The sequence below is a fragment of the Microcaecilia unicolor genome, chromosome 13 (genome assembly GCF_901765095.1).
Source record: "Microcaecilia unicolor chromosome 13, aMicUni1.1, whole genome shotgun sequence".
Classification (NCBI taxonomy): domain Eukaryota; kingdom Metazoa; phylum Chordata; class Amphibia; order Gymnophiona; family Siphonopidae; genus Microcaecilia; species Microcaecilia unicolor.
Genome location: NC_044043.1, coordinates 102,459,369 through 102,483,857, shown reverse-complemented (window position 1 = coordinate 102,483,857; position 24,489 = coordinate 102,459,369). Strand labels below are relative to the sequence as shown.

The following is a 24,489-nucleotide window of genomic DNA, read 5'->3' as shown; positions in this document are numbered from 1 at the left end:
AAGCCGTCAAAACCTTTTTATGCAAGTAACTGGTGTATAAATATTAGCAACTACTTTATAGAACCCCCCCCCCCCCACCACCACCACCACCACTGCTATGTGTATGAGTTGTAGTAAAGAGAGACCAAGCTTCCACTATCAAAGTTCCCACACATAGGTGCCAATTTTCCCAAATGATTGGGATGCTAAACACAATTCAAATGACCCCTTTTTGGACACAATGAAGGAACTTGCTCAATATTGGGACCTCCCGCTTAGAAAACGTCAGTGCACTCAAACGCTCCATGTCACAGATTTACCACAGCTTAGTAATCCACTGCTCCAGAGAGAGAACCAGGAGCTGTTTCCAGTGTCTTGCCAAATTAAGGTGGGCCGCAAGGAGAGCTTGATGAACCAACAGATTGCAAGCGAGTAAGGCCCACTGATTTCTTACCGAAAAAAAGATTGCAGGATGACATTGCACTGGACGACCAAGCCATTTCTGCAGACGAGACTGCACTGCTCTCCAGTAAGCTTGAGCCTTGGGACAAGACCACCACCCTTGGCCCATGGTGCCCTAGCTGCGCCAACAATGAGGAGAGGTACCCAGGAAAATATGATGCAACCTCACAGGGCTCAGATACCTGCAGGAAAAAAATCTTAATTACATTTTCCTTGAGGGTAAGTACTAGTGAAGACTTTAAACAGGGCCTTTTCCATAATAAGCCAATCGTCGGGCAGAAATTGTGATGCCCACCCAACTTCTGCTTCCAGTTCACCTGGTGAAGAACATAGGGTGTAATTCCTTTAGATAAAAATGCATAAAGACACCCAAACCCCTAAGCTGCTTTTCTTTATTTAAGAAAGCCCAAGGTAAGCGAGGACACTTATGATTCTACACAAAGCGAACGAGGTGATCCTGCAAACCAGAGGTACTGGACTAGATGGATCATTGGTTTGACCCAGTATGGCTAATTCTTATGTTCTCCTGAGAAAAAGAGGGAGCAATGTTGGACCCAGTAGTGGAGGGGAGGGAGTAATGTGGGACCCAACCTCAACTTATACATGGGTCACAGCATTTTGGTTACTTATGTGGGCTAGAGAGAATATGACCCACATCAATTGATTATACAATCCCCTTCTAAAAGTGACTGTTCTTAAGCTGTAACAATTCAACCATCTCAATCCTCAGTCTCTCAATTGTAGATGATTACAGAAAAAGTGTGTGTGTATATATATATGGAAAAAAAGGCCTCCAGGGACAGCTCCTGTAAAGTGTGGTAATACAGGCCTCCCATACTGAGGAGCAAACTGTCTCATCAAAGGCAAAAAATGTCCATCTGCCGCTAACTGTCCATTCTCATTTTAACTCTATTCCAACTTATATTTTAACTTATATTTTAATGGCGTGACTTATCTGTATATACTGTTTCTGTAATCATCTACAATTGAGAGACTGAGGATTGAGATGGTTGAATTGTTACAGCTTAAGAACAGTCACTTTTAGAAGGGGATTGTATAATCGATTCACAGCATTTTGGTCCATTTAAAATTCCCAAACGACCCTTGACAAACACAAGATCGAGTTTTATAGATGAGTATAAATATTTAAAAAAAAAAAAAAAAAAAGCACTGTGACCGAGTGCAGTTTCCCAGATTTATTTCTCTCTGAGGAATTGATATTGAAAGCGATTTAACCAGCCAAAAGAGGCTTCTGTCTGGTTAAATTGCTTGTTTGGGATAAACTGGTTAGTGCCACTGAACACCATCACAGACTGCTAAAATGAAAGCCAGCTATTTCGTAGGTGGTTTGGCACTTTTGTGGTTTAAGTGCTGTTACTCAGTTGATCTCTGTGTGATTAAGCCACTTCACTGGCTTCCTATCCGTTTCCGCATACAGTTCAAACTCCTCTTATTGACCTATAAGTGCATTCACTCTGCAGCTCCTCAATACCTCTCCACTCTCATCTCTCCCTACATTCCTCCCTGGGAACTCTGTTCACTGGGTAAATCTCTCTTATCTGCACCCTTCTCCTCCACCGCTAACTCCAGCCTCCGTTCCTTTTATCTTGCTGTACCATATGCCTGGAATAGACTTCCTGAGCCGGTACGTCAAGCTCCATCTCTGGCCGTCTTCAAATCTAAGCTATAAGCCCACCTTTTTGATGCTGCTTTTAACTCCTAACCCTTATTCACTTGTTCAGAAGCCTTATTTTATCATCCTCACTTTAATATTCCCTTATCTCTCTTGTTTGCTCTGTTTGTCTGTCCTAATTAGATTGTAAGCTCTGAGCAGGGTCTGTCTCTTCATGTTCAAGTGTACAGCGCTGCGTACGTCTAGTAGTGCTATAGAAATGATAAGTAGTAGTAATAGTAAATTACTGTATCGGATAATTTAAATCTGTATCTTGAAGCCATCTCAAATTAGCTGGTGGGCAGATAAATCCTCTCAAATCTTAAAGCCATTTGGTTTTCTGGGGAAATCGATTCACTTGGTGGACCCCTAGTATCTTTGGTACACAGACCAACCACCTTGGTTATTAAATTGCCTTTATTCTGGCTTACAATACCTTCATCCACTTCATAGCAGTTCCAGTTGCTTCAAACTATAGTAGTAAGACTCCTATACAGTCCTGACAACCCATCACATTCCTTATTCTCCATCTCATTCATGACACTCTGTTCAGAAGAATGTTTGTATCTCCCCCACCAACCAGACTTTTACTGGAATCCATCAGCTAGAATGCCTTCTGCCATCTGGCTCCATCACTGCAGTACTTGCTTCCCACTGAGCTGAGGCCTGAGATCTCTTATAATAAGTTCTGAATGAGGATAAAGACCTAACTTTGGCTCCTGGCAGCAGCAAAACACAAGCACTCGCTATTGACAGAAAGATGTCTTTCAGCCTGTTCCATTTATGCTACTTATGGGCTATGTCCTAGCTGTTTATAGTCTCCTGGTTCTTGCGTTATGATTTATGATTTAATTTATTTGATATATTGCCCTTTCATAGGGACATAGCAAGGCGGTGAATAATCAAAACTAAGAGTAAGGAAGGGAACTCCGTTTGATAGGAAAGAGGAGAGACCGAGGATGTACACATGCTAATGAAACACAAGGCAGGCATTAGAATCAATGAAGCTTAATAGGCAGGGGTAATGACCTCCTGGAGACCCTGGCGCTTCAAGGATTGCTATTAAAGGCAAGGTTAAATAGGTGGCTTTTCAGGGCGGCCTTAAACTTAGAATGACAGCTCAAGATGTAGTGAAGGAGGAGGAGGTGTGTTACATAAGGATGGAGTGGTAAAGTGGAATGCAGAACATCTTGTAGAATCTAGTCAAGCCCCTTCTTTTGCACCCTCTAACCTGGGGCTAGCATCTCTCCCTTTCCCCCCTCCCTGTCTGGCATCTCTCCCTCCATCTCTACATTGGTCCAGCATCTGTCCCTCTTTCTCCTAGCATTCCCTGGTCTGGTGTTTCTCTCTTTTCCCTTCACTCCCTGTTGATCCACCATGTCTCTTCCATCATTCTTTGGTCCGGTCCGGTCTTTTTTTTTTCTCTCCCCACCCCAGTCCACTGTCTCTTGCCCCCCCCCCCCTTCCTGGAGTACATCATCTATCCCCTTTTCTTCCTTCCCACCATGATCTGGTATCTCTCACCCCTCTACCCCCCCCCCCCCCTCCGGGTCTGGCATCTCTCTCTCTCTCTCTCCTTCTGTAGATCTGGCATTTCTCCCCTGCCCCCACCCCACATGTTTGACACCACGCCTCTCCTCCCACCCATGGTCCTTCAAATGTGGTAAGGCACCAGCAGCAGTAAGAAAGTTACTATTTCCACCAGCCTCAGAACCTTCTTTCTACTGCTGTGCTGTCCTTACAGGAAGTTGCATCACAGGAGGCATGACAGTAGCAGAAAGAAGCCCCGGGGCAGCCGGAAGTAATGTGTCTTTACTCACTGCCAGTGACTGATTGCTTTGGAGGACCGCAGAGGAGAGATGAGATGCTATGCTACAGTATAATGCTGCCAAACCCGCGGAAGCCGCCTGGAGGGGAGAGGTACACAGCTCATTTGCCAGACCTGAGGGAGAGAGAGCTGCAGGAGTATGGGAGAAAAGAAACCTGGCATTTTCCTTCACTGGCAGCTGGCCATTCATAAGCCTAACATTTAATAGCCCTCCAGTTTTACCTCCTTTCCTGATCATAGGACACAGAGAACCAGTAAAGAGAAATACACATACATACTAACACACCCACCCATGTACGCACATACACAAACATGCGTATACACGCACATACCAGACAACAGAAATATGCACACACGTGTGTGCAGATTAGAAAGAATTCTATGAGCTATGCTCTGTATGCTTTCCCCACTTGTGACAGGTGTAAATCAGTTTGAAATTGTTGTCTTACAGAACATCAAAATCACTCCCCTAGGAAGAAATTACTGTACTGGTGTTGGCGGGTATGGTATACGTCAAATTTGTTTTTCTACTAGCAGTGTCAAATGGTTTTTTTGTTTTGTTTTTTTTGTAGAATATACCTGAATATCTGTTAAGAGAGTTGCTCTTTTTTTCTGCCAGAAATCAGAGTCCAGGGATGGCAAATTGGCTAGATTGAGGCCTCTGTGCTTTTTCTCTCATGCTAGTTACAGTAACTGATTCCCTTGCAGCATTCCTGTGGGGGATTTTAAAAAGCCTGAAAGAAAACTGATGTTGGAGAACACTAAAAGCTATCAATCATCTTTCTTTAGGACCTGACACGGGTGGCTGATTTGATGCACTGGTAACATTTCTGAAAATTACACATCATTTCTCGCTACAAAGGCTCCTGCCTCGCCTGGTGTAATATTTATTTGGCCATGCAAGTAATTTAAAGTCATCAGCTTAGGTTCAAGCGAGACACAAATGGAAGACAAGAAACAGGCAAGCCATGTTTAAGAGACAAAACAAGAAAAAGAGTCCAGCGTCTGAGCTACACAAACTGTAGGGCTGTGAAATACAAAGGCCGTGCCGAAAATTGAGCCACTACACAGCAAAGAGGGTTTCTATTAAAGACGGGAAACATCCAGGTCAACATTCAGCCATCACAGTCGATGAGGTTTTTCAACACCTGCGGTGGTAAAATATTTGGATCGTCAGCAGCACTGAATAACCAAGTAAGGTGGTCACTGCTGGAATATCCGGTCTCCCATATACCGATAATGCAGCACAGCCTTCTATCTGCTCTGAAGTATCCATATAAGTCAGCTGGAAAGCAGAGAGAATATTACCATTACCCAAATAAGTCCCGAGCTGGCCCTGGCTCTACCTTTCGCTCCACCCCCGTACTATCTATATCGAGGACAATTCTGTCAAGTGTGCACAGAAGAAACCTAGGCAGGAAGTTGCATTATCGAATCGTAGCATAATCCGGCATTGGCAATGCCTAACATTTAGACGGCCATACGAACGCCAGTGGCACTGAAATGCGGAGGGACATTCAGAACTTACAGTATTCTATAAATGGTGCATATAAGTAGAACCCACTCTCTGCCGGGGCTTGAGCAGCATTGGGGCATATGCGTGTTATAGCTGTATTCTAAATATGTACACATGTAACATTCATGTAAATGTGGCCTGCCTATATTGCCATCTTTAAGGATATTCAGAAGCACTGTAGATCATGAAGGAGCAAAAGGGGCACTCAGTGAGGACAAGACCATAGCAGAAAGATTGAATGAATTCTTTGATCTTTACGGAAGAAGATGTAAGAGAATCTACCTGTACCGTAAGTAGTTTTCAATGGCGAATATGCGGAGGGACAGAAAAATCTCGGTGAACCTTGAAAACGTACTGAGCCAAATTGACAGGTTAAAAAGTGAAAATCACCTGGACTGGATGGCACACACCCCAGGGTACTGAAAGAGCTCAAACATGAAATTTGTTAGTGATCTGTAACCTATCATTAAAATCATCTGTAGAACCTGAAGATTGAAGGGTGGCCAATGTAGCACTGACTTCTAAAAAGGTTTCCAGGGGTGATCTGGGAAATTACAGACCAATAAGCCTGACTTCAGTGCCATCGTAAAGAATAAAATTGCGGAACATGTAGACAAACACGATTTAATGGGACAGAATCGGCATGGGTCGGCTAAGGGAAGTCTTGCTTCACCAATTTGCTTCATTTCTTTGCAGGTGTAAATAAACGTGGATAAAGGTGAGCCAGTTGATGTAGTGTATCTGGATATTCAGAAAGCTTTTGACATTCTCATGAGAGACTCCTGAGAAAATTAAAAAGTCATGGGAAAGCAGGAAATGTCCTTCTGTGGATTAGAATTTGGTTATTGGACAGAAAAGAGGATAGGGTTAAATGGCAAATTTCTCTCAATGGAGGAGGGTGAATAGTGGAGTGCTGCAGGGATCTGTACTGGGACCGGTGCTAGTTAACACATTTATAAATGATCTGCAAAATGGAACGACGAGTGAGCTGATTAAATTTGCAGATAACACAAAACTATTCTATGTTGTCAAAACGTATGCGGATTGTGAAAAATTGCAGGAAGACATTAGGCATCCAAATGGCAAACGAAATTTAATGTGGACAAATGCAAAGTGATGCACATTGGGAAGAATAATCTGAATCATAGTCACCTGATGCTAGGGGAGAACCTTTGGAGTTGGCACGCAAGAAAAACATCTAGATGTCATTGTAGACAATGCGCTGAAATCTCCTGCCCAGTGTACAGCAGTAGCCAAAAATGAAATATCTTTAAACCTGGAGGAAGTAATGGCACAAATTGAAGAGTAGCAAATCTCCTGGACTGGATGGTATTCATTAAGAGGCTTCGACGTTAGCTTCAGAACTTAGTACAAGAACAGTATTAGGCAGACTTCTACGGTCTGTTCTCTGAGAAAGGCAAGGACAAATCAAACTCGGGTATACATATAAAGTAACACATACTGTGTAAAATGAGTTTATCTTGTTGGGCAGACTAGATGGACCGTACAGGTCTTTATCTGCCGTCTTTTACTATGTATATGTAACTATCCTCAAGTACTGAAAGAATTAAAAGATGAACTTTCAGAACTGTTAGTAATATTTATTTATCTTTAAAATCAAGCATGTTACCATAAGATTGGAGGGTGGCCAATGTAACGCCAATTTATAGAAAAGGTTCCAAAAGAGATCTGGGAAATTATAGACCGGTGAATCTGACGTCAGTGCCGGGCAAAATGGTAGAGACTATTATAAAGAACAGAATTACAGAGCATATTCAAAAGCATGGGTTGATGAGACAAAGCCAACATGGATTAAGTGAAGGGAAATCTTGCCTCATCAATTTATTACATTTCTTTGAAGGAGTGAATAAACATGTGGCTAAAGGTGAGCCGGTCGATATTCTGTATCTGGACTTTCAACAGGCGTTTGGCAAAGTATTTCATGAAAGACTCCATAGGAAATTAGAGAGTCATGGAATAGGAGGTAATGTCCTGTTGTAGATTAAAATCTGGTTAAAAGATAGAAAACAGAGAGTAGGGTTAAATGGTTAGTATTTTCAATGGAGAAGGGTAGATAGCGGGGTTCTCCAGGGGTCTGTGCTGGGTCCACTGCTTTTTAACATATTTATAAATGATCTAGAGATGGAGGTAACTAGTGAGGTAATTAAATGCTAGGTATTATTAGGAAAGGAGTGGAAAAGAAAAATGAGGACATTATAATGCCTTTGAATCGCTCCATGGTGCGACCGCACCTCGAATATTGTGTTTGGTCACTGCATCTCAAAAAAAGATACAGTTGAATCAGAAAAGGTACAGAGAAGGATGACAAAAATGATAGAGGATGGGACGACTTCCCTATGAGGAAAGGCTAAAGCGGCTAGGGCTCTTCAGCTTGAAGAAAAGACAACTGAGAGGAGATATGATAGAGGTTTATAAAATGTATTTATTTATTTATTTATTGCACTTGTATCCCACATTTTCCCACCTATTTGCAGGCTCAATGTGGCTTACAAATGCCTGTAATGGCATCACCATTTCAGGGTACAGAGATACAATTGGTGTTACAAAGATGACAAGAATAGTAAGCTTAACATATCGATCTAATCAAACAGTTGTAGAAAAGAGGAAAAAAAAGACATTCGTAATCAAGGAAGCGTGTTGCCACCACTTTGAGAAACACTTTTGCATTGCCTAATAGGCGTAAATTATATTTAGAAATAGACTGGGCTATTGCCAGACATCTCCACAAAATAATATTAAATTATTTTGGGTTTAATGCAAATAAAGGACAATGAAAACACACCTGTAGAGCACAGAATTCAGTACAACTTGTACAGGTATCAGAGACGCCCTGAATACACAGCTGATTTCGAGGCGCTGTTACTAAACAGGTTTCTTAGCCTTTAGCGCACACTAATTCCATGAACGTCACGCTAACATCATTGTGTCTCACCTAGAATATAAACCGCGCTGAACCTGGAAAGGGGATATTACCAGTATGCACAGGGCTTTTTTTTCAGGGGGTACTTGGGGGTACCGGCACCTTTTCCATTGTCTGCTACAATTGACTCATGGTCCCCAGGTTTTAATGAAAGTGCTTAGGCTCTACAAACCAATTCTGCCTTGTCATAGATTCTGTGACTGGTTGCAGGGGGCCTGGCTATTGTGGGGTGGGTCCCTCTGTGATCACCCCACCCCTGAAGGGTGGCCTGGCATTTGAGTACTGGCACCTTTTTCATTGTCTACTAAAATTGACCCACAGTCCCCAAGTTTTAATGAAAGAGTTCAGGCTCTACACACCAGTTCTACCTTGTCATAGATTCTGTGATTGTTGCAGGGGGCCTGGCTCAGTGATCACCCCACCCCATACAGCCTCATACAGCAGTATAAGCAATCAAATGGTGTGGAGGTCCCCCTTGACGAAGCTTTGTGAAACAGGCACCTGTCGGGGTGTATGGGCATACCAGGTTGATAAGATAAGTGTCTTCAGACCACAATGGTAGACCTATGTATAGTGAAGTTTAAATAAAATAGATTGTATGAAACGCAGCATAGGAAGGAGGAGGGAATGAGTCAATGATTAAACAAAAGTGCACGTGCGCAGATTCACCACGGGAGTGAAGTGACTAGGAGCCGTGCTAAGACAGATGAGACTCTACCTCTTATTAGCTTGACTCCTGTTACATTTTTTTCTAGAATGAGCAGCATAAAATGTATTGTACTGTTTTGGGATCTTGCCAGGTACTTGTAACCTGGATCGGCTACTGTTAGAAACAGGATGCTGGGCTTGATGGACCTTCGGTCTGTCTCAATATGGCAATATTTATGTACTTATAAAGAGAGCACATCTGCACTGAATAAAAATCTTCCTAAGGATGAACAAGTTAATTGCACCAAAACCACTTGAGATCAAAGGCTTTTTTTAGCCCAGGTCAAACCTCCCTGCTGTAACCTGGTGGCCCAGTGACAAAATGAAACTCTCCCTATCTCCATTCATACTTGTGTGTGCGGGGAGAGGAGGGTTAACGAAAATCAAGAGAAAATGCATCTGATTTACGCATTTTCCTACTTTCTTTGTAAATACAATTGAAGGAAGAACATTTAAACCAAATAACTCTCAGAAGTCCTCGGGGATTTGCTCATAGTGTAGTATGAGGTCCTTTTACTAAGGTGTGCTGAAAAATGGCCTGCGGTAGTTGACGCGTGTTTTGGACGGGTGCTGAATTATTTTTTAGCACACCTACAAAAATGCTTTTGCCAAAAATGGATGTTTGGTAAAATGAAAATTGCTGCTCGTCCATTTTGTGTCTGAGACTTTACTTCAAGCCATTGACCTAGCGGTAACTGGGCGGTAATGGTCTACGCGAGTCAGAAAATAAAGCATTTTTCAGACCCGCGTAGCGGACGCACGCCAAAATTGAAATTACAGCAAGGGCCACTCGGTAAGCGGGCAGTAACTTCAATTTAGCACACAATTGCAGAGTCATGGAATCGGAGGTAGGGTATTATTATGGATTAAGAACTGGTTGAAAGATAGGAAGCAGAGAGTAGGATTGCGTGGCCAGTATTCTCAGTGGAGGAGGGTAGTTAGTGGGGTCCCGCAGGGGTCTGTGCTGGGTCCGTTGCTTTTTAATGTATTTATAAATGACCTAGAGATGGGAATAACTAGTGAGGTAATTAAATTCGCCGATGACACAAAATTATTCAGGGTCGTCAAGTCGCAGGAGGAATGTGAACGATTACAGGAGGACCTTGCGAGACTGGGAGAATGGGCGTGCAAGTGGCAGATGAAGTTCAATGTTGACAAGTGCAAAGTGATGCATGTGGGTAAGAGGAACCCGAATTATAGCTACGTCTTGCAAGGTTCCGCGTTAGGAGTTACGGATCAAGAAAGGGATCTGGGTGTCGTCGTCGATGATACGCTGAAACCTTCTGCTCAGTGTGCTGCTGCGGCTAGGAAAGCGAATAGAATGTTGGGTGTTATTAAGAAGGGTATGGAGTCCAGGTGTGCGGATGTTATAATGCCGTTGTATCGCTCCATGGTGCGACCGCACCTGGAGTATTGTGTTCAGTACTGGTCTCCGTATCTCAAAAAAGATATAGTAGAATTGGAAAAGGTACAGCGAAGGGCGACGAAAATGATAGTGGGGATGGGACGACTTTCCTATGAAGAGAGGCTGAGAAGGCTAGGGCTTTTCAGCTTGGAGAAGAGACGGCTGAGGGGAGATATGATAGAAGTGTATAAAATAATGAGTGGAATGGATCGGGTGGATGTGAAGCGACTGTTCACGCTATCCAAAAATACTAGGACTAGAGGGCATGAGTTGAAGCTACAGTGTGGTAAATTTAAAACGAATCGGAGAAAATTTTTCTTCACCCAACGTGTAATTAGACTCTGGAATTCATTGCCGGAGAACGTGGTACGGGCGGTTAGCTTGACGGAGTTTAAAAAGGGGTTAGATAGATTCCTAAAGGACAAGTCCATAGACCGCTATTAAATGGACTGGAAAAATTCCTCATTTTTAGGTATAACTTGTCTGGAATGTTTTTACGTTTGGGAAGCGTGCCAGGTGCCCTTGACCTGGATTGGCCACTGTCGGTGACAGGATGCTGGGCTAGATGGACCTTTGGTCTTTCCCAGTATGGCACTACTTATGTACTTATGTACTTATGGACGCACATGGAGGAGCATAATCGAACGGGGCGCCCAAGTTTTCCTGAGGACGTCCTTGCAGGATGTCCCGGTGAAAGGGTGAGGAAACCCATTTTATTGAAACAAGATGGGCGGCCATCTTTCATTTCGATAATACGATCGGGAACGTCCAAATCTCAACATTTAGGTCGACCTTAGAGATGGTCGTCCCCGGTTTTCGGCGATAATGGAAACTAAGGACACCCATCTCAGAAACGAGCAAATCCAAGCCCTTTGGTCATGGAAGGAACCAACATTTGTAGTGCACTGGTCCCCCTCACATGCCAGGACACCAGCCGGGCACCCTAGGGGGCACTGCAGTGGACTTCATAAATTGCTCCCAGGTGCATAGCTCCCTTACCTTCAGTGCTGAGCCCCCCAAACCCACTACCCACAACTGTACACCACTACCATAGCCCTAAGGGGTGAAGGGGGGCACCTACATGTGGGTACAGTGAGTTTCTGGTGGGTTTTGAACGGCTCACATTTACCACCACAAGTGTAACAGGTAGGGGGGATGGGCCTGGGTCCGCCTACCTGAAGTGCACTGCACCCACTAAAACTGCTCCAGGGACCTGCATACTGCTGTCATGGAGCTGGGTATGACATTTGAGGCTGGCATAGAAGCTGGCAAAAAATGTTTTTACATTTTTTTTGGGTGGGAGGGGTTTGGTGACCACTGGGGGAGTAAGGGGAGGTCCAGGGTCGTCTCGTCATGGGAGGAGTGTGAAAGATTACAAGAGGACCTCGTGAGACTGGGGGATTGGGCGTCCAAATGGCAGATGAAGTTCAATGTTGACAAGTGCAAAGTGATGCACGTGGGAAGGAGGAACCCGAATTACGGCTATGTCATGCAAGGTTCCACTTTAGGAGTTGCAGACCGAGAAAGGGATCTGGGAGTCATCGTGGATAGAACGTTGAAATCTTCCACTCAATATGCTGCGGCGGCTAAGAAGGCGAACAGAATGTTGAGTATTATTAGAAAAGGGATGGAAAACAAGCATGAGGATGTTATGATGCCGTTATATCGCTCCATGGTGCAACCGCACCTGGAGTATTGTGTTCAGTTCTGCTCGTCTCATCTCAAAAAAGATATAAAGGAATTGGAGAAGGTGCAGAGAAGGGCAACGAAAATGATAAAAGGGATGGGACGACTACCTTATGAGGAGAGGCTAAGACGGCTAGGACTCTTTTTAGCCTGGAGAAAAGGCGGCTGAGGGGTGATATGATAGAGGTCTACAAAATAATGAGTGGGGTAGAGCGGACAGATGTGAAGCGTTTGTTTACACTTTCTAACAATAATAGAACTAGGGGACACAAGATGAAATTAGAATGTGGTAGGTTTAAAACAAATTGGAGAAAGTTTTTCTTTACTCAGCGTGTGGTTAGACTCTGGAACTCATTGCCAGAGAAGGTAGTGACAGCAGCTGGCCTTGCTGAGTTTAAAGGGGGTCTGGACAGATTCCTGAAGGAAAAGTCCATTGATCGTTATTAAATTCTGGGTTTTTGCCAGGTTCTTGGGGCCTGGATTGGGCGCTGTTGGAGACAGAGTTATGAGCTTGATGGACCTTGGTCTTTTCCCAGCGTGGCAGTGCTTATGTACTAATGTATTTATTTATTTGTTGCATTTGTATCCCACATCTTTGTAGGCTCAAAGTGGCTTACAATACATCATGAGTAGTGGAAGAGTGTTAGTAATATAAACATTTAGTATTGCATGATTTTGGTTAGTATGATGATAAAAACAAAGTAGTAGTATACAAGCAGATTATAAGAAACAGTTCTGAGATTAAATAGGCAAGTTGTGTAGTGTATATTCACTTGGGTTAGTCTTTTTCGTAAGCTCTTTCAAAGAGATGGGTCTTCAGTAATATGCGGAAGTTCGTTCTTTCATAGATGATTTCAAGTTGCGTGGCAGTGCGTTCCATAACTGTGTGCTCAAGTAGGTGAAGTTTGACGCATGCATTGATTTGTATTTCATTCTTTTACAACTGGGGAAGTGCAGATCGAGGAATGTGTGGGATGATCTTCTGGTGTTCCTAGGTGGTAAGTCTATTAGATCAGACATATAAGCTGGTGCGTCTCCATGGATAATTTTGTGAACTAGTGAACATATTTTGAATGTGATTCGTTCCTTAAGTGGAAGCCAGTGTAATGTTTCTCGTAAGGGCTTGGCACTTTCAAATTTTGGTTTGACAAATATGAGTCTAGCTGCCGTGTTCTGGGCTGTCTGGAGTTTCTTGATTATTTGTTCTTTGCAGCCGGCATATAGTGCGTTGCAATAGTCTAGATGACTAAGCACTAATGATTGTACTAAGTTACGGAAAACACTTCTTGTACTTATCCCCGAGTCCCTCCAGTGGTCATCTGGTCAGTGTGGGCAGCTTTCTGAAACTTGGTTGCAAGAAAAAATGGACCAAGTAAAGTCGGCCAAGTGCTTGTCAGGGACGCCCTTTTTTTCCATTGTGGGTCAAGGACGCCTATGTCTTAAGCATGCCCCAGTCCCGCCTTCGCTATGCTTCCGACACGCCCCTGGGAACTTTGGTCGTCCCCGCAACGGAAAGCAGTAGGGGACGCCCAAAATCGGCTTTCGATTATGCCGATTTGGGCGACCCTGGGAGAAGGACGCCCATCTCCCGATTTGTGTCGGAAGATGGGTGCCCTTCTCTTTCGAAAATAAGCCTGATAGGCACCTACACAGCTTAGTAAAAGGGCCCCTATATGAAGTATTATGATCCTTTTCTCGGTCAACTTGAAGTCATTGTCTCCATGTGCTGTGGGGGGCCTAGAGACAGCCGAACCTCAGAGATCGTGAAACGTCTGAGACGTTGCCTAGAAATGAAAAGAAATGTAGTTTCCCAGTTCCTCCTCCTGTGTGTATCTCCAGTACAGCAGTCACCATCTCCTGTCAATGCAGGTTTGCAGTCCTTCAACTCAATGCATTTTACCACTTCTCAAACAGTCTCCCAAGACCAGATTGTGGCTGTCTACCCCTTTGCAATAACCAAATAAGACAAGGCAATTTATGCCACCAGCTGTCTCTGTCAAAACTGCAGCTCCCAAATAGGCTTTGAGAGAGCAAATTACCAGTCTGGACAGTCTTTGTTTGACATTGTGCGCTATCACCATGTGAGAAATGCACAGATGAGGAAAAAATAAAATGAAAAAAAAAAAAAGAGTTAAGAGCAGAGGCATTTGGGAACATAAGGTCAATGGGGTTAACATCTATCTGGCACCAAAGAGATCGCTAGATTTTTTTTTCTTTTTTTTTTTTGCTAGAAATATGATTTTAAGTCCTGTTGATAAATAATGCATGTCAGCGACTGATGCCTCCGGCAGCTCAGAACTCCGCTCAGATTCACTAAATGACTCCATCTCTCTCATCTCTTTATTGCCTTCCGATTTCTGTAGGTGTTGATAGGAACAAATCTATTTGCCACTTTGAGCTGTCCCCTCTGCCCTTCGTTCCTGTCTGCATGAGCCATGGCATTCACAGTACTTGTGTGAGAGGCTGGAATATGGATTGAGTACCAGCGGAATGAATTATGACACACAAATCCCCCCCCCCCCTTTCCTCCCCTTCCAGAGATAAAAAATGAAGCAGAGACAGGCCTCTTGTTGATATTGAATGTGCAGGGGAGTGTCATTACTTTTAAACAGATCCGATTTCACCAAGACATTTGTACTGGGGGGGGGGGGCTTCGATGATGGAGTTTAAGTAGCTCGTATTCCTGCAGTATACCATTAGTTTGTGCTGTTTTTTTTTTTTCTTTTGAAAAGAACCTATTTAATGACTGTTACTCCCTGAGGGATTCTGCATCCTTTCAGAACACTTTTTTCTTTCCTCGTCCTCTTGATAAATTTCATGGTGAAATTTAGTGTCTATGAATGTATCATCCTAGTAGCATTTCGAAGCCAGATGTTGCAAAATCTACCATTCATACTCCAGGTTGTCCTCGCTGATGCCACTTCCAGTACTGAAGCGTTCTTCTGTCAGGGCCCAGTTACCAGTCCTATTTCCCATTGCGAGAAAATCTGGTTGAAGGATCAACTCATGATTCTCCTCTCACCTTCCACTTTGAACTTAGTTTACTTCCTCTGCTTCTTGGGGCCTGAAAACTGCTCCAGCTCCCAGACCTTGATCTAATAGGACCATTTTGTTCCGTTTTACAAAATGCCAAAAAAACATTATTCTAAACCAAATAGAAGAAACTGTTAGTTCATATCATCATAAATTCATAAGAAAAAAAATATACATACTGCAATAATGAAATGAGAAAGCGTCAATTAGTGGGGAGAGGGAGGGGAGAAATAATCACAGCCAATTGGGAAGCATCGGAATCTTGACAAGAGTTATACAATCATCCCACAGTGGACCTAGACTCTTTGGCAGATTAGCAAAGGAAGCCATTGTCTTAGAGTTCATCCTTCCAAAAATCTCTTCTGATATAGGGGTGTGTGCTGCCTGACAATTTTTGTTAAGCTCTGCAGCCTGGAAGACGAACAACATGGCAGGTTCCCTCCTTGGCTTCAGATCACATAACTCCCTGTTTGGCAGTACAAGGCAGGGAAGTGGGATGAAGGTTGGTTTATTCCATGGCTCAGGTGTCCTCGAAAATTGAAGAAGACAGCACTGCCGGCTTGCCTCCAGCTTCTCCCTTCCCTCACACAGTGTCCCGCCCTTGCGGAAACAGGAAATACATCATCGCAGAAGGCGGGACACTGTGTGAGGGAAGAGAGAAGCCGGAGGCGAGCCCGCTGCGACTGAAAGTAAAAGGGTTAAACGTACACATACACGGAGGGGGGGATAGAGGAGGAACGGAGATGAGGGCTGTGGGTCGGGGAGCTGAGGGCAGGAAGGAGCCAGGGACCCTCGGAGAGCTGCCTGGCTGCAGCACTGCACCAGCCCTGCGTTTGGAGGGGCAGCAGCCAGGGGAAGGTCATGGTTGGGCTGGGGAGGCTTAGCTATGTACACTAGCAGAAAGTGGATTGTTCAGTCTGATAAAAATGTTCCTTCAAATCAGGTCAGGCTGCAGGTTATGATCAAGGGAATCTCTGAAACACTTGACTTCTGTATAGCAAAGAGTATTTTATCACCATTAATGTCGTTGTCATTATCTGCATTAGATGTGCTGATGTCTAATTCATCACTTGCATCTTCATCTTTATCTTTGTTATCATTGTCATGCTGTCTAGTTGCAAAGAAGGGTTTCACAAAGTTGGAATCGCTGTCTGTTGTTCTAACAGTTTTTGAACTGATGCAAGAACATCAAATGTGTGCGAACCTTTCTGTCTTAAGGCCAGACAAGCAAACGTCCTCTCCAAAGACCAGTGGACAGTCACCCAAATGTAACATTTCCCATGGGATGACCAGCAGTCTGTTGGGGGTAGAAACAGAATATCTGTTCACCAAAAAATGTTACTGCTCCATTTTAAAAGAATCCAACTCCTCACTGTTTTGCTTGGCTGAAGAAGACCAAGAACCAGTTCAACAAACACAGGCTGTATTCACTGAACAGCAGCATTTAAGATGAGATGATCCCCTGTTTGTGTGATGAGGTTTGCAATATCAAAAACCTGTTCCCAGTTTTGCTGTTTCATTTGGTTTAATGAGGAATCATCATTTGCACCTTCTTTCTGCGTTTACTTTTAAATTTTAACTGCAGGCATCAGATGTAACTGAGTAAAAGTAGTAAAAATTGGTAAAATTATTACTTCAGTAAAAGTAACAAATGTTTCTGTACTTCATTACAAGTAAAAGTAACTAGTTGCATTTGCTTTGTTACTATACAAGTCTAGTGCTCGTCCTCGTTCCCACTCTAAAGTATGTCTAAGAGTACTGATTTTATCCAACTGTGCTTTTCCTAGGCTACCAAGGGAGCAAATCTCCATTATATATGTGGGTGTGTTAGACGAGGGAGGGGCTAGAGCAGGGTTATCGGTCCTCGAGGGCCGCAATTCAGTTGGGTTTTCAGGATTTTCCCAATGAATATGCACACACTGCCTCCATTATATGCAAATAGATCTCGTGGATATTCGTTGGAGAAATCCTGAAAACTCGACCTGGCGAGGGCCAAGGTTGGACACCCCTGGTCTAGAGTATTGAAGATGTGAAAGAGTTTTCTAGGTTTGTTCTTGGCTCGTGCAGTTGCTCCAGCATAGTAAGTGTGTCCCTCCAGGTTGAGGCTTCCGATCTGCCAATGTCCATCCCAGGTCCACACACCTTGCAGTTCTGCTCTATGGATTTTGCATGTTTGTCATATAGCAAACCGACTAAGGGCACGTGTATAACTGTTAATCTGTGCCAATTATTTTTTATTTATTTATTTTTGTTACATTGTACCCCGCGCTTTCCCACTCATGGCAGGCTCAATGCGGCGGGTAATGGAGGGTTAAGTGACTTGCCCAGAGTCACAAGGAGCTGCCTGTGCCGGGAATCAAACTCAGTTCCTCAGTTCCCCAGGACCAAAGTCCACCACCCTAACCACTAGGCCACTCCTCCACTGTTGCTACTATTTGAGATTCTACATGGAATGTTGCTATTCCACTAGAAGTCCGCCCTTGCAGATCACCAATGTGGCCACGCAGGCTTCTGCTTCTGTGAGTCTGACGTCCTGCACGTGCAGGACGTCAGACTCAGAGAAACAGAAGCCTGCGCAGCCTTCTACATGGAATAGCAACATTCCATGTAGAATCTCCAATAGTAGCAACATTCCATGTAGAATCTCCAATAGTATCTATTTTATTTTTGTTACATTTGTATCCTGCGCTTTCCCACTCATGGCAGGCTCAATGTGGCTTACATGGGGCAATGGAGGGTTAAGTGACTTGCCCAGAGTCACAAGGAGCTGCCTGTGCCTGAAGTGGGAATCGAACTCAGTTCCTCAGTTCCCCAGGACCAAAGTCCACCACCCTAACCACTAGGCCACTCCTCCACTGTTGCTACTATTTGAGATTCTTCATGGAATGTTGCTATTCCACTAGAAGTCGGCCCTTGCAGATCACCAATGTGGCCGCGCAGGCTTCTACATGGAATGTTGCTAGTGGAATAGCAACATTCCATGTAGAATGTCAAATAGTAGCAACATTCCATGTAGAATCTCCAATAGTATCTATTTTATTTTTGTTACATTTGTACCCCGCGCTTTCCCACTCATGGCAGGCTTAATGCAGCTTACATGGGGCAATGGAGGGTTAAGTGACTTGCCCAGAGTCACAAGGAGCTGCATGTGCCTGAAGTGGGAATTGAACTCAGTTCCCCAGGACCAAAGTCCACCACCCTAACCACTAGGCCACTCCTCCACACCAAGAATAGCCAATTATCAGTTAATGCCATTAAACAATTAAATTATATGCACAACAGCCTTTATTCCATGACCTGCATTGCGCAACTGTGCGCTCAGCATAAATTTGGTACTCCAATTTCTAGAACAGCACAAGTATTTCTCTCAATGAACTGATTAATAGTTTTTTCTGGATTAGTAATACAATGTAGAATAATTGTACCTTTTGAATGTGACTGTGTTGAATCCAGGTGATTTGATGAGACAAGTTGCAGTACTTAAAGTGTAGCCTCTGTTCGTTAGAACACTTTTGATGTTCTTAAAGATTTAATAAAGATTATAGATTTAATGCATATCCTCAAACCCGACTGTCTGGGTATGTCCCAAGGACTGGATTGAGAACACCTGATTTAGAAAGAACCCACTGCATGTGAAGAAATGTATTTACAAAGAGAAGCCAGATACAAGTAGAACTGATATGACCTTGTTTTTAACAATGCTGTCCGGTCATCTTATATTTAAGGTGTTTGTTTTTTGTTTCCAGGTGACAGATGGTGGCACCATCAAACAGAAAATCTTCACTTTTGATGCTATGTTTTCTACAAACTATTCTCACATGGAGAACTACCGGAAGAGAGAAGACCTGGTCTATCAGTCTACCGTGCGGTAAGACTCCATACATGCTGGATTTATAGCATGAATAAAATATTCAGAGAAACCAGAGTGGTGAGCTGCTGGAGGTTTTAGACTTACAACTTTACCAAAATTGTGCCTTGATTCACTAAGGCTTTTCTACGATTCCCTGTCTATGAGGGAAAAGCTAAAAAAAAATGTTTGAAGATTCTGGTTGAAGAAACAAGTTAAGCAAACGTTACCCCCCCCCCCCCCCCCCCCAAACACACACACACACACACACTTTTCTAAACAATTTTCTGGCACATTAGAAAAGGTTGAGTGGCAGGCTGCAGCGTTTCTCTTGGTTTTTGTGATCTGGCTTTGGTTGAACCCTTGAGAGGCTGCATTTAGTGTGTTAACTGAGCAAAATTTCTGTTTCCTCTTGGTGTTTCTGTGGAGAGTCTGACCCTAGAAAGATAAGGATCTTGTTCTGATAATGCCCTCACTTTGCCATGATGATTAAAAGAATCAACAACTTCAATGTTGAAGTCGACTACAATGCATTGGTTATGAAACACTGCAACACAGTAGTAGAAAGAGAGCAGAGGATGCCAGGGTACCCCCTGCTCTATTCCAACCTAAAGATGGTTCTAATGTCTGCTCCTGTAGCTGTGTCTGGCTTGAAAGATAAAACAAGCAGATGAGAGGAGCCGATGATACTTCTAAACAAGATGGTGAGATCTCATCTTGCGTCCACTTATGGAAGCTGTATCTTAAAACAAATATATACATTGAGGCAGAATGAAAAATTTGGGAACCTCTGAGGCATTGCAACCAAAAGGGAAGATAAACTAAGAAGCTGAAGGGCCAGCACAAGCCACTGCTCATAGATAGACGTGGGGAAGCCACTGCTGTCCCTGGTAGCATGAAATGTTGCTACTCTTTGGGATTCCGCATGGAACGTTGCTACTCTTTGGGATTCCGCATGGAATGTTGTACTTTTTCGGATTCTGCATGGAACGTTGGTACTCTTTGGGATTCCGCATGGAACGTTGCTACTCTTTGGGATTCCGCATGGAATGTTGCAATGTTGCTACTCTTTGGGATTTTGCTGGGTACCTGTGACCTGGATTGGCCATTGTTGGAAGCAGGATACTGGGCTAGATGGACTACCTTAAAACAGGACCTGACATAGTAAATGAAGGCAGATAAAGACCTCTATGGTCCATCCAGTCCTGCTGAACAGAGTAACCAGGGTTATGCCTGCCACTCCATGTGGCTTACACCCCTATGTCCTGTTTAAAGTATGAAAATGATTTTAAGCATTATTTTGATTCCATCCTCTTTCTATATAGCAGGGGTGGGCAAACTTTATACACAGAGGGACATACGAACATCAGTACTATCCCTAGTGGGCCTCAATATTAAGTAATGCCAGAACCAGAAATGCACAAAGCTCCATAAACCTTCTGAGATAAATTAAAATGTAGCTAATAATTATGAAAACGAACTTCTAGAGTGGCTATTCTGGAAACATGTATAAAATACAGTATTTAAAATCACCAGAACTCTAGTTATTGATTTTTTTCTGTGTATACTTTCGATGGTCTCAGGGGCCACACAAGAGTGGAATGCAGGTTGCCCACCCCTGTGTTGGAAGATAGAGGGGAGATTTTGGATATAGTATATAGAGGGAAATTTGGAGACAGAGGGCAGATGATGGATACAAAGTAAGAGAGATGAGGAGGGGTCTGATGGTGGCAGATTCTGAGGATGATGGCAGGAGAAGAGGGCCGATGCTGGGAGAAGCAGCTGGTGGCTGACACTGGCCCTGGGGAAGGGATGAGGGGTTAGGGACAGAGTTAGTAGGGGAGATGAGCGTGAAAGTAGGAGAGAGAAGCTGGTAGATGGATAAAAGGTTAAAAAAAGAGGGGAACTAAGGACTAGGTGAATTGATGGAACATAAGACCATAAGACTAGCCATACTGGGTCAGACCAATGGTCCATCTAGCCCAGTAGTATCCTGTTTCCAATAGTAGTCAAGCCAGGTCACAAGTACCTGGCAGAAACCCAAATAGCAGAGAAAGGTAAAGCAGAAAGAGCTGACACAGAAAGATCTTTGTCAGAGACCGATGTAGGGGAGGAATGGAAGAAGACAGGAGGACAAATGGAAGACAGAAAATGGACAGGAAATCCTGGAAAGAGTTAACAGAACACAAGCAGAGGAAAGTATAAAATAGCATCTCCCCCTTTCCTGAAGTGGCCTGTTATTCAGCATCAATTCAGATAACAGCTAGTCACCCGGATCAGCCACTGAGTGATTTTTGACCCCCCCCCCCCCCCCCCCCCCCCCCCCCTGGCATTATGTCGATATTCAGAACCAAGTTAGAGCTAGAAATTTTCTTGGTACCACCAAAATGTAGTGATGGCATCAGTGATGTAGCCACGGGGTGCATTGAGCTCAGGCCTCTTCCAAACCCGCAGCACCAGTTAAATGGCTGGTGGGGATGCTGAAGCCCTAGCAGCCAAAGAAATTTACTGCCTAGCCATTTCCCTCTTCCTCTTGCTGCTACAGGAAACAGGAAGTCAGCGGTGTGCCTCCAGCACGCAAGAACTGAGGGTGCTTGAGGAGTCCTGGAGTTGATGGCTAGAGGCATGCTGCTGACGTCTGTTTTCTTTAGCAACAAGAGGAGGAGGGGAGCAGCTCAGCAGCAAAGTTTTTGGTGGGCAAGGCCTTGGCATCTCTGCCAGCAAAGATGTTTATAATGTGTGGGGGGGCAGAGGGAATGTGTTGCCCCACCAGTCCACCTTTGGGGCCCCCCAAAATTGGAGGGCTGGCTGTGCCCCTGATTGGCATCCACCAAAGTATCTGGATATGTTCAGACAGCAAATGCAGAATATCTGCCATATCAGCTTATTCCTGGGTATTCAGAGGGTGCGGGATGATGGGTCAAAAATAGTGACGGAATTCAAAAACGCATGGGATAAACACAGAGGACCCCTATATAGAAAGAGGAGGGAATCCAATCAAAACTCAAATGATCTTCATACTTCAAACAAGGCATAAAAGTGGCAGGTTACAACTCTATCCACCTTATCCAGATGAACCACACAGGTCTTTATTTGTCATCATGTACTAAGGGGGTCAATATTCAAAAGGGTTTCAGCGAGCAGCGCTAACCAGCCGTCCCTTGACCAGGTAGGTTAGGATAGAGCTGGTTAGCAGCGAATTTCAGTCTACTAACTGGTTAAGTAAGTGCATAAAATTAGGACACCAGAACAGCTGTCCTAAGTTTATGCTCCAAGTTAACTGGGACCCAGTCTGAATTTTGACTGGTGCTCAGTTAACTTCTGGGATGCTGGACATACCTAGATATTCAATGTCGAGAGCCGTGCGTGCCCTAATATTGTATATCCCCGAGTTAGTTCAACCAGAAGCAGATTAGCAACCATTTACTTCTACAAGCTGAATATCGACGTCTAAGTTACTGTGTTATCAGTATCCAGGTACCGCCTATCGCTTAATATCGAGTATAAGTTGACTATCTGGTTGTGGCTGGCATTCTCCGCTGGTATCTGAGTAAGTTGCAATAGAGCTGTCTAGTCAGTTTGTTGATTGATTGTTTTATTATGATTTTGTGAGTTTTTATGCATGATGATATTTTCATTGATTTTAATTATGTATGGTTTTTTTTTTTTTTTGTTACATTTGTACCCCGTGCTTTCCCACTCATGGCAGGCTCAATACGGCTTACATATTGTATACAGGTACTTATTTGTACCTGGGGCAATGGAGGGTTAAGTGACTTGCCCAGAGTCACAAGGAGCTGCCTGTGCCTGAGGTGGGAATCGAACTCAGTTCCTCAGTTCCCCAGGACCAAAGTCCACCACCCTAACCACTAGGCCACTCCTCCACTTATTACGGAACCCTCCTATATTTGAAGACAGAGCAGGCTATCAATATTCAAATAAACAAAATAACTTTAAATGCTACATTCAATAGTTTAAAGCAATGGTGACCAGAGTTTAACTATCAGGGGAAAATGTCCAGCCAACAATGAGCAAAATGCACTTCATTTTGAATATAGTAAATTGGAATATGTCAATTTTGGGAAATGTGTTATCTGTGATGTTTGATACCCATAAAAGAAAAGCAGGTAAACCTCACAATCGGACAGTCTTAAGAAATTATATATACTTTGCAGTTTAGTATTTTGTGTGAAATCATTTGTGGACCTTGGTCTTCATACTAGAAGGGAATGCATTTCATTGTCTAATACTTGTGAGATCCGGTTCAGTTATGATCTGCTCCTTTGTGTATTTTTGAGGATCTGCCTGTGTTTTGCATGTGTTACCGAGGTGGGGGATATGGGACGTGTGTAGTTTCTGGCTGTTCTACTTTTTCTTTTCCCAGTGTTGTTTAGAGCCTGGTGTAATACTTTTAGTGCTGCCTTTTCATAGGTAGGTGGTAGGTTTGGCACCGTTATATTTTGGCTGGTTGGCTGTGCACTCTGAGTGGACCTTTCGCAGGCTTAAAAAAAAAAATTATTTAATGTAACTAGCAGTTGGCACCTGATGGAAGTTGTGTTGCTGTTACTGAGGTGATAATACCAAAAATAAAATATTCATTTAAAGTTTGATATTTAACAATATGATATCCAAGTATGTAGTTTGTTTGTTTGTTTTTTACTGGATTATTCTTGGTGAGGGTGGGGGAGGAGGGCCTGAACCCTAATTCCTTTGGTATCCAGTGATACCTTTGCTCTGTGGTCATTGCATTTTCCATCAGTTCTTTTCTCACCCATCTCTAGTTTCCTCCTCAATTTCTGCTACCTGAGCCCAGCTGATAGGACACGTGTGTGTCATGGCAGAGCAGGAGCTTCTCTAACCTTCTTCCTGTTTCTGGAATCTTCTCCAGTGCATAATAGAAATCTGCAGAGCATCAGGCAGGTGAAACAGCTGATCTGAGCTATGGACCATATGGACAGGAAGAGAACAGTGGATCCTGCTCATCCTCCCCATGCTATGCTTCTCTTTTTGTCAGCTGGGATTGGACAGCTGTGGAAGTGGGTAGAGGGCTGGTGTGAGAAGAGGGGGGGGGGGGAGTGTGCAGATGTAAACAATGGCCCACGGACACTGATGACCCACTGTCCACGGTGAAGCTAGACAGGCCTTAATGCTAAAGGAAATCATACCCTTAGCATTTCACACCCTAGGTCACTTCTTTCCCCTACATTCTGTACCGTTTATAGGTAAAAGGGGTAAAATCTACACAGCAAAAAAGACCCACTATTTAAGTTTCTGCCAGGTACTTGTGACCTGGACTGGTCACTGCTGGAATCAGGATGTTGGGCTAGATGTACCATTGGTCTGACACTGTATGGCTATTCTTAGGTTCTTAATAATACCCTCAATGTGATATACTCCAAATCTGTTAAATAT

The 24,489-nt window shown here is 43.6% G+C and overlaps 1 protein-coding gene across 4 annotated transcripts in view; it reads left to right on the top strand.

The window, feature by feature from the left end:
• Positions 1-24,489, top strand: part of IGSF21 (immunoglobin superfamily member 21) — a 448,408-nt gene that overhangs the window by 177,770 nt on the left and 246,149 nt on the right. For all 4 annotated transcript variants that reach the window (XM_030222239.1, XM_030222236.1, XM_030222238.1 and 1 more), the window contains exon 3: positions 18,977-19,098. In XM_030222239.1, coding sequence (XP_030078099.1) covers positions 18,977-19,098 — 122 coding nt within the window. The remainder of the gene's footprint in view (positions 1-18,976; positions 19,099-24,489) is intronic.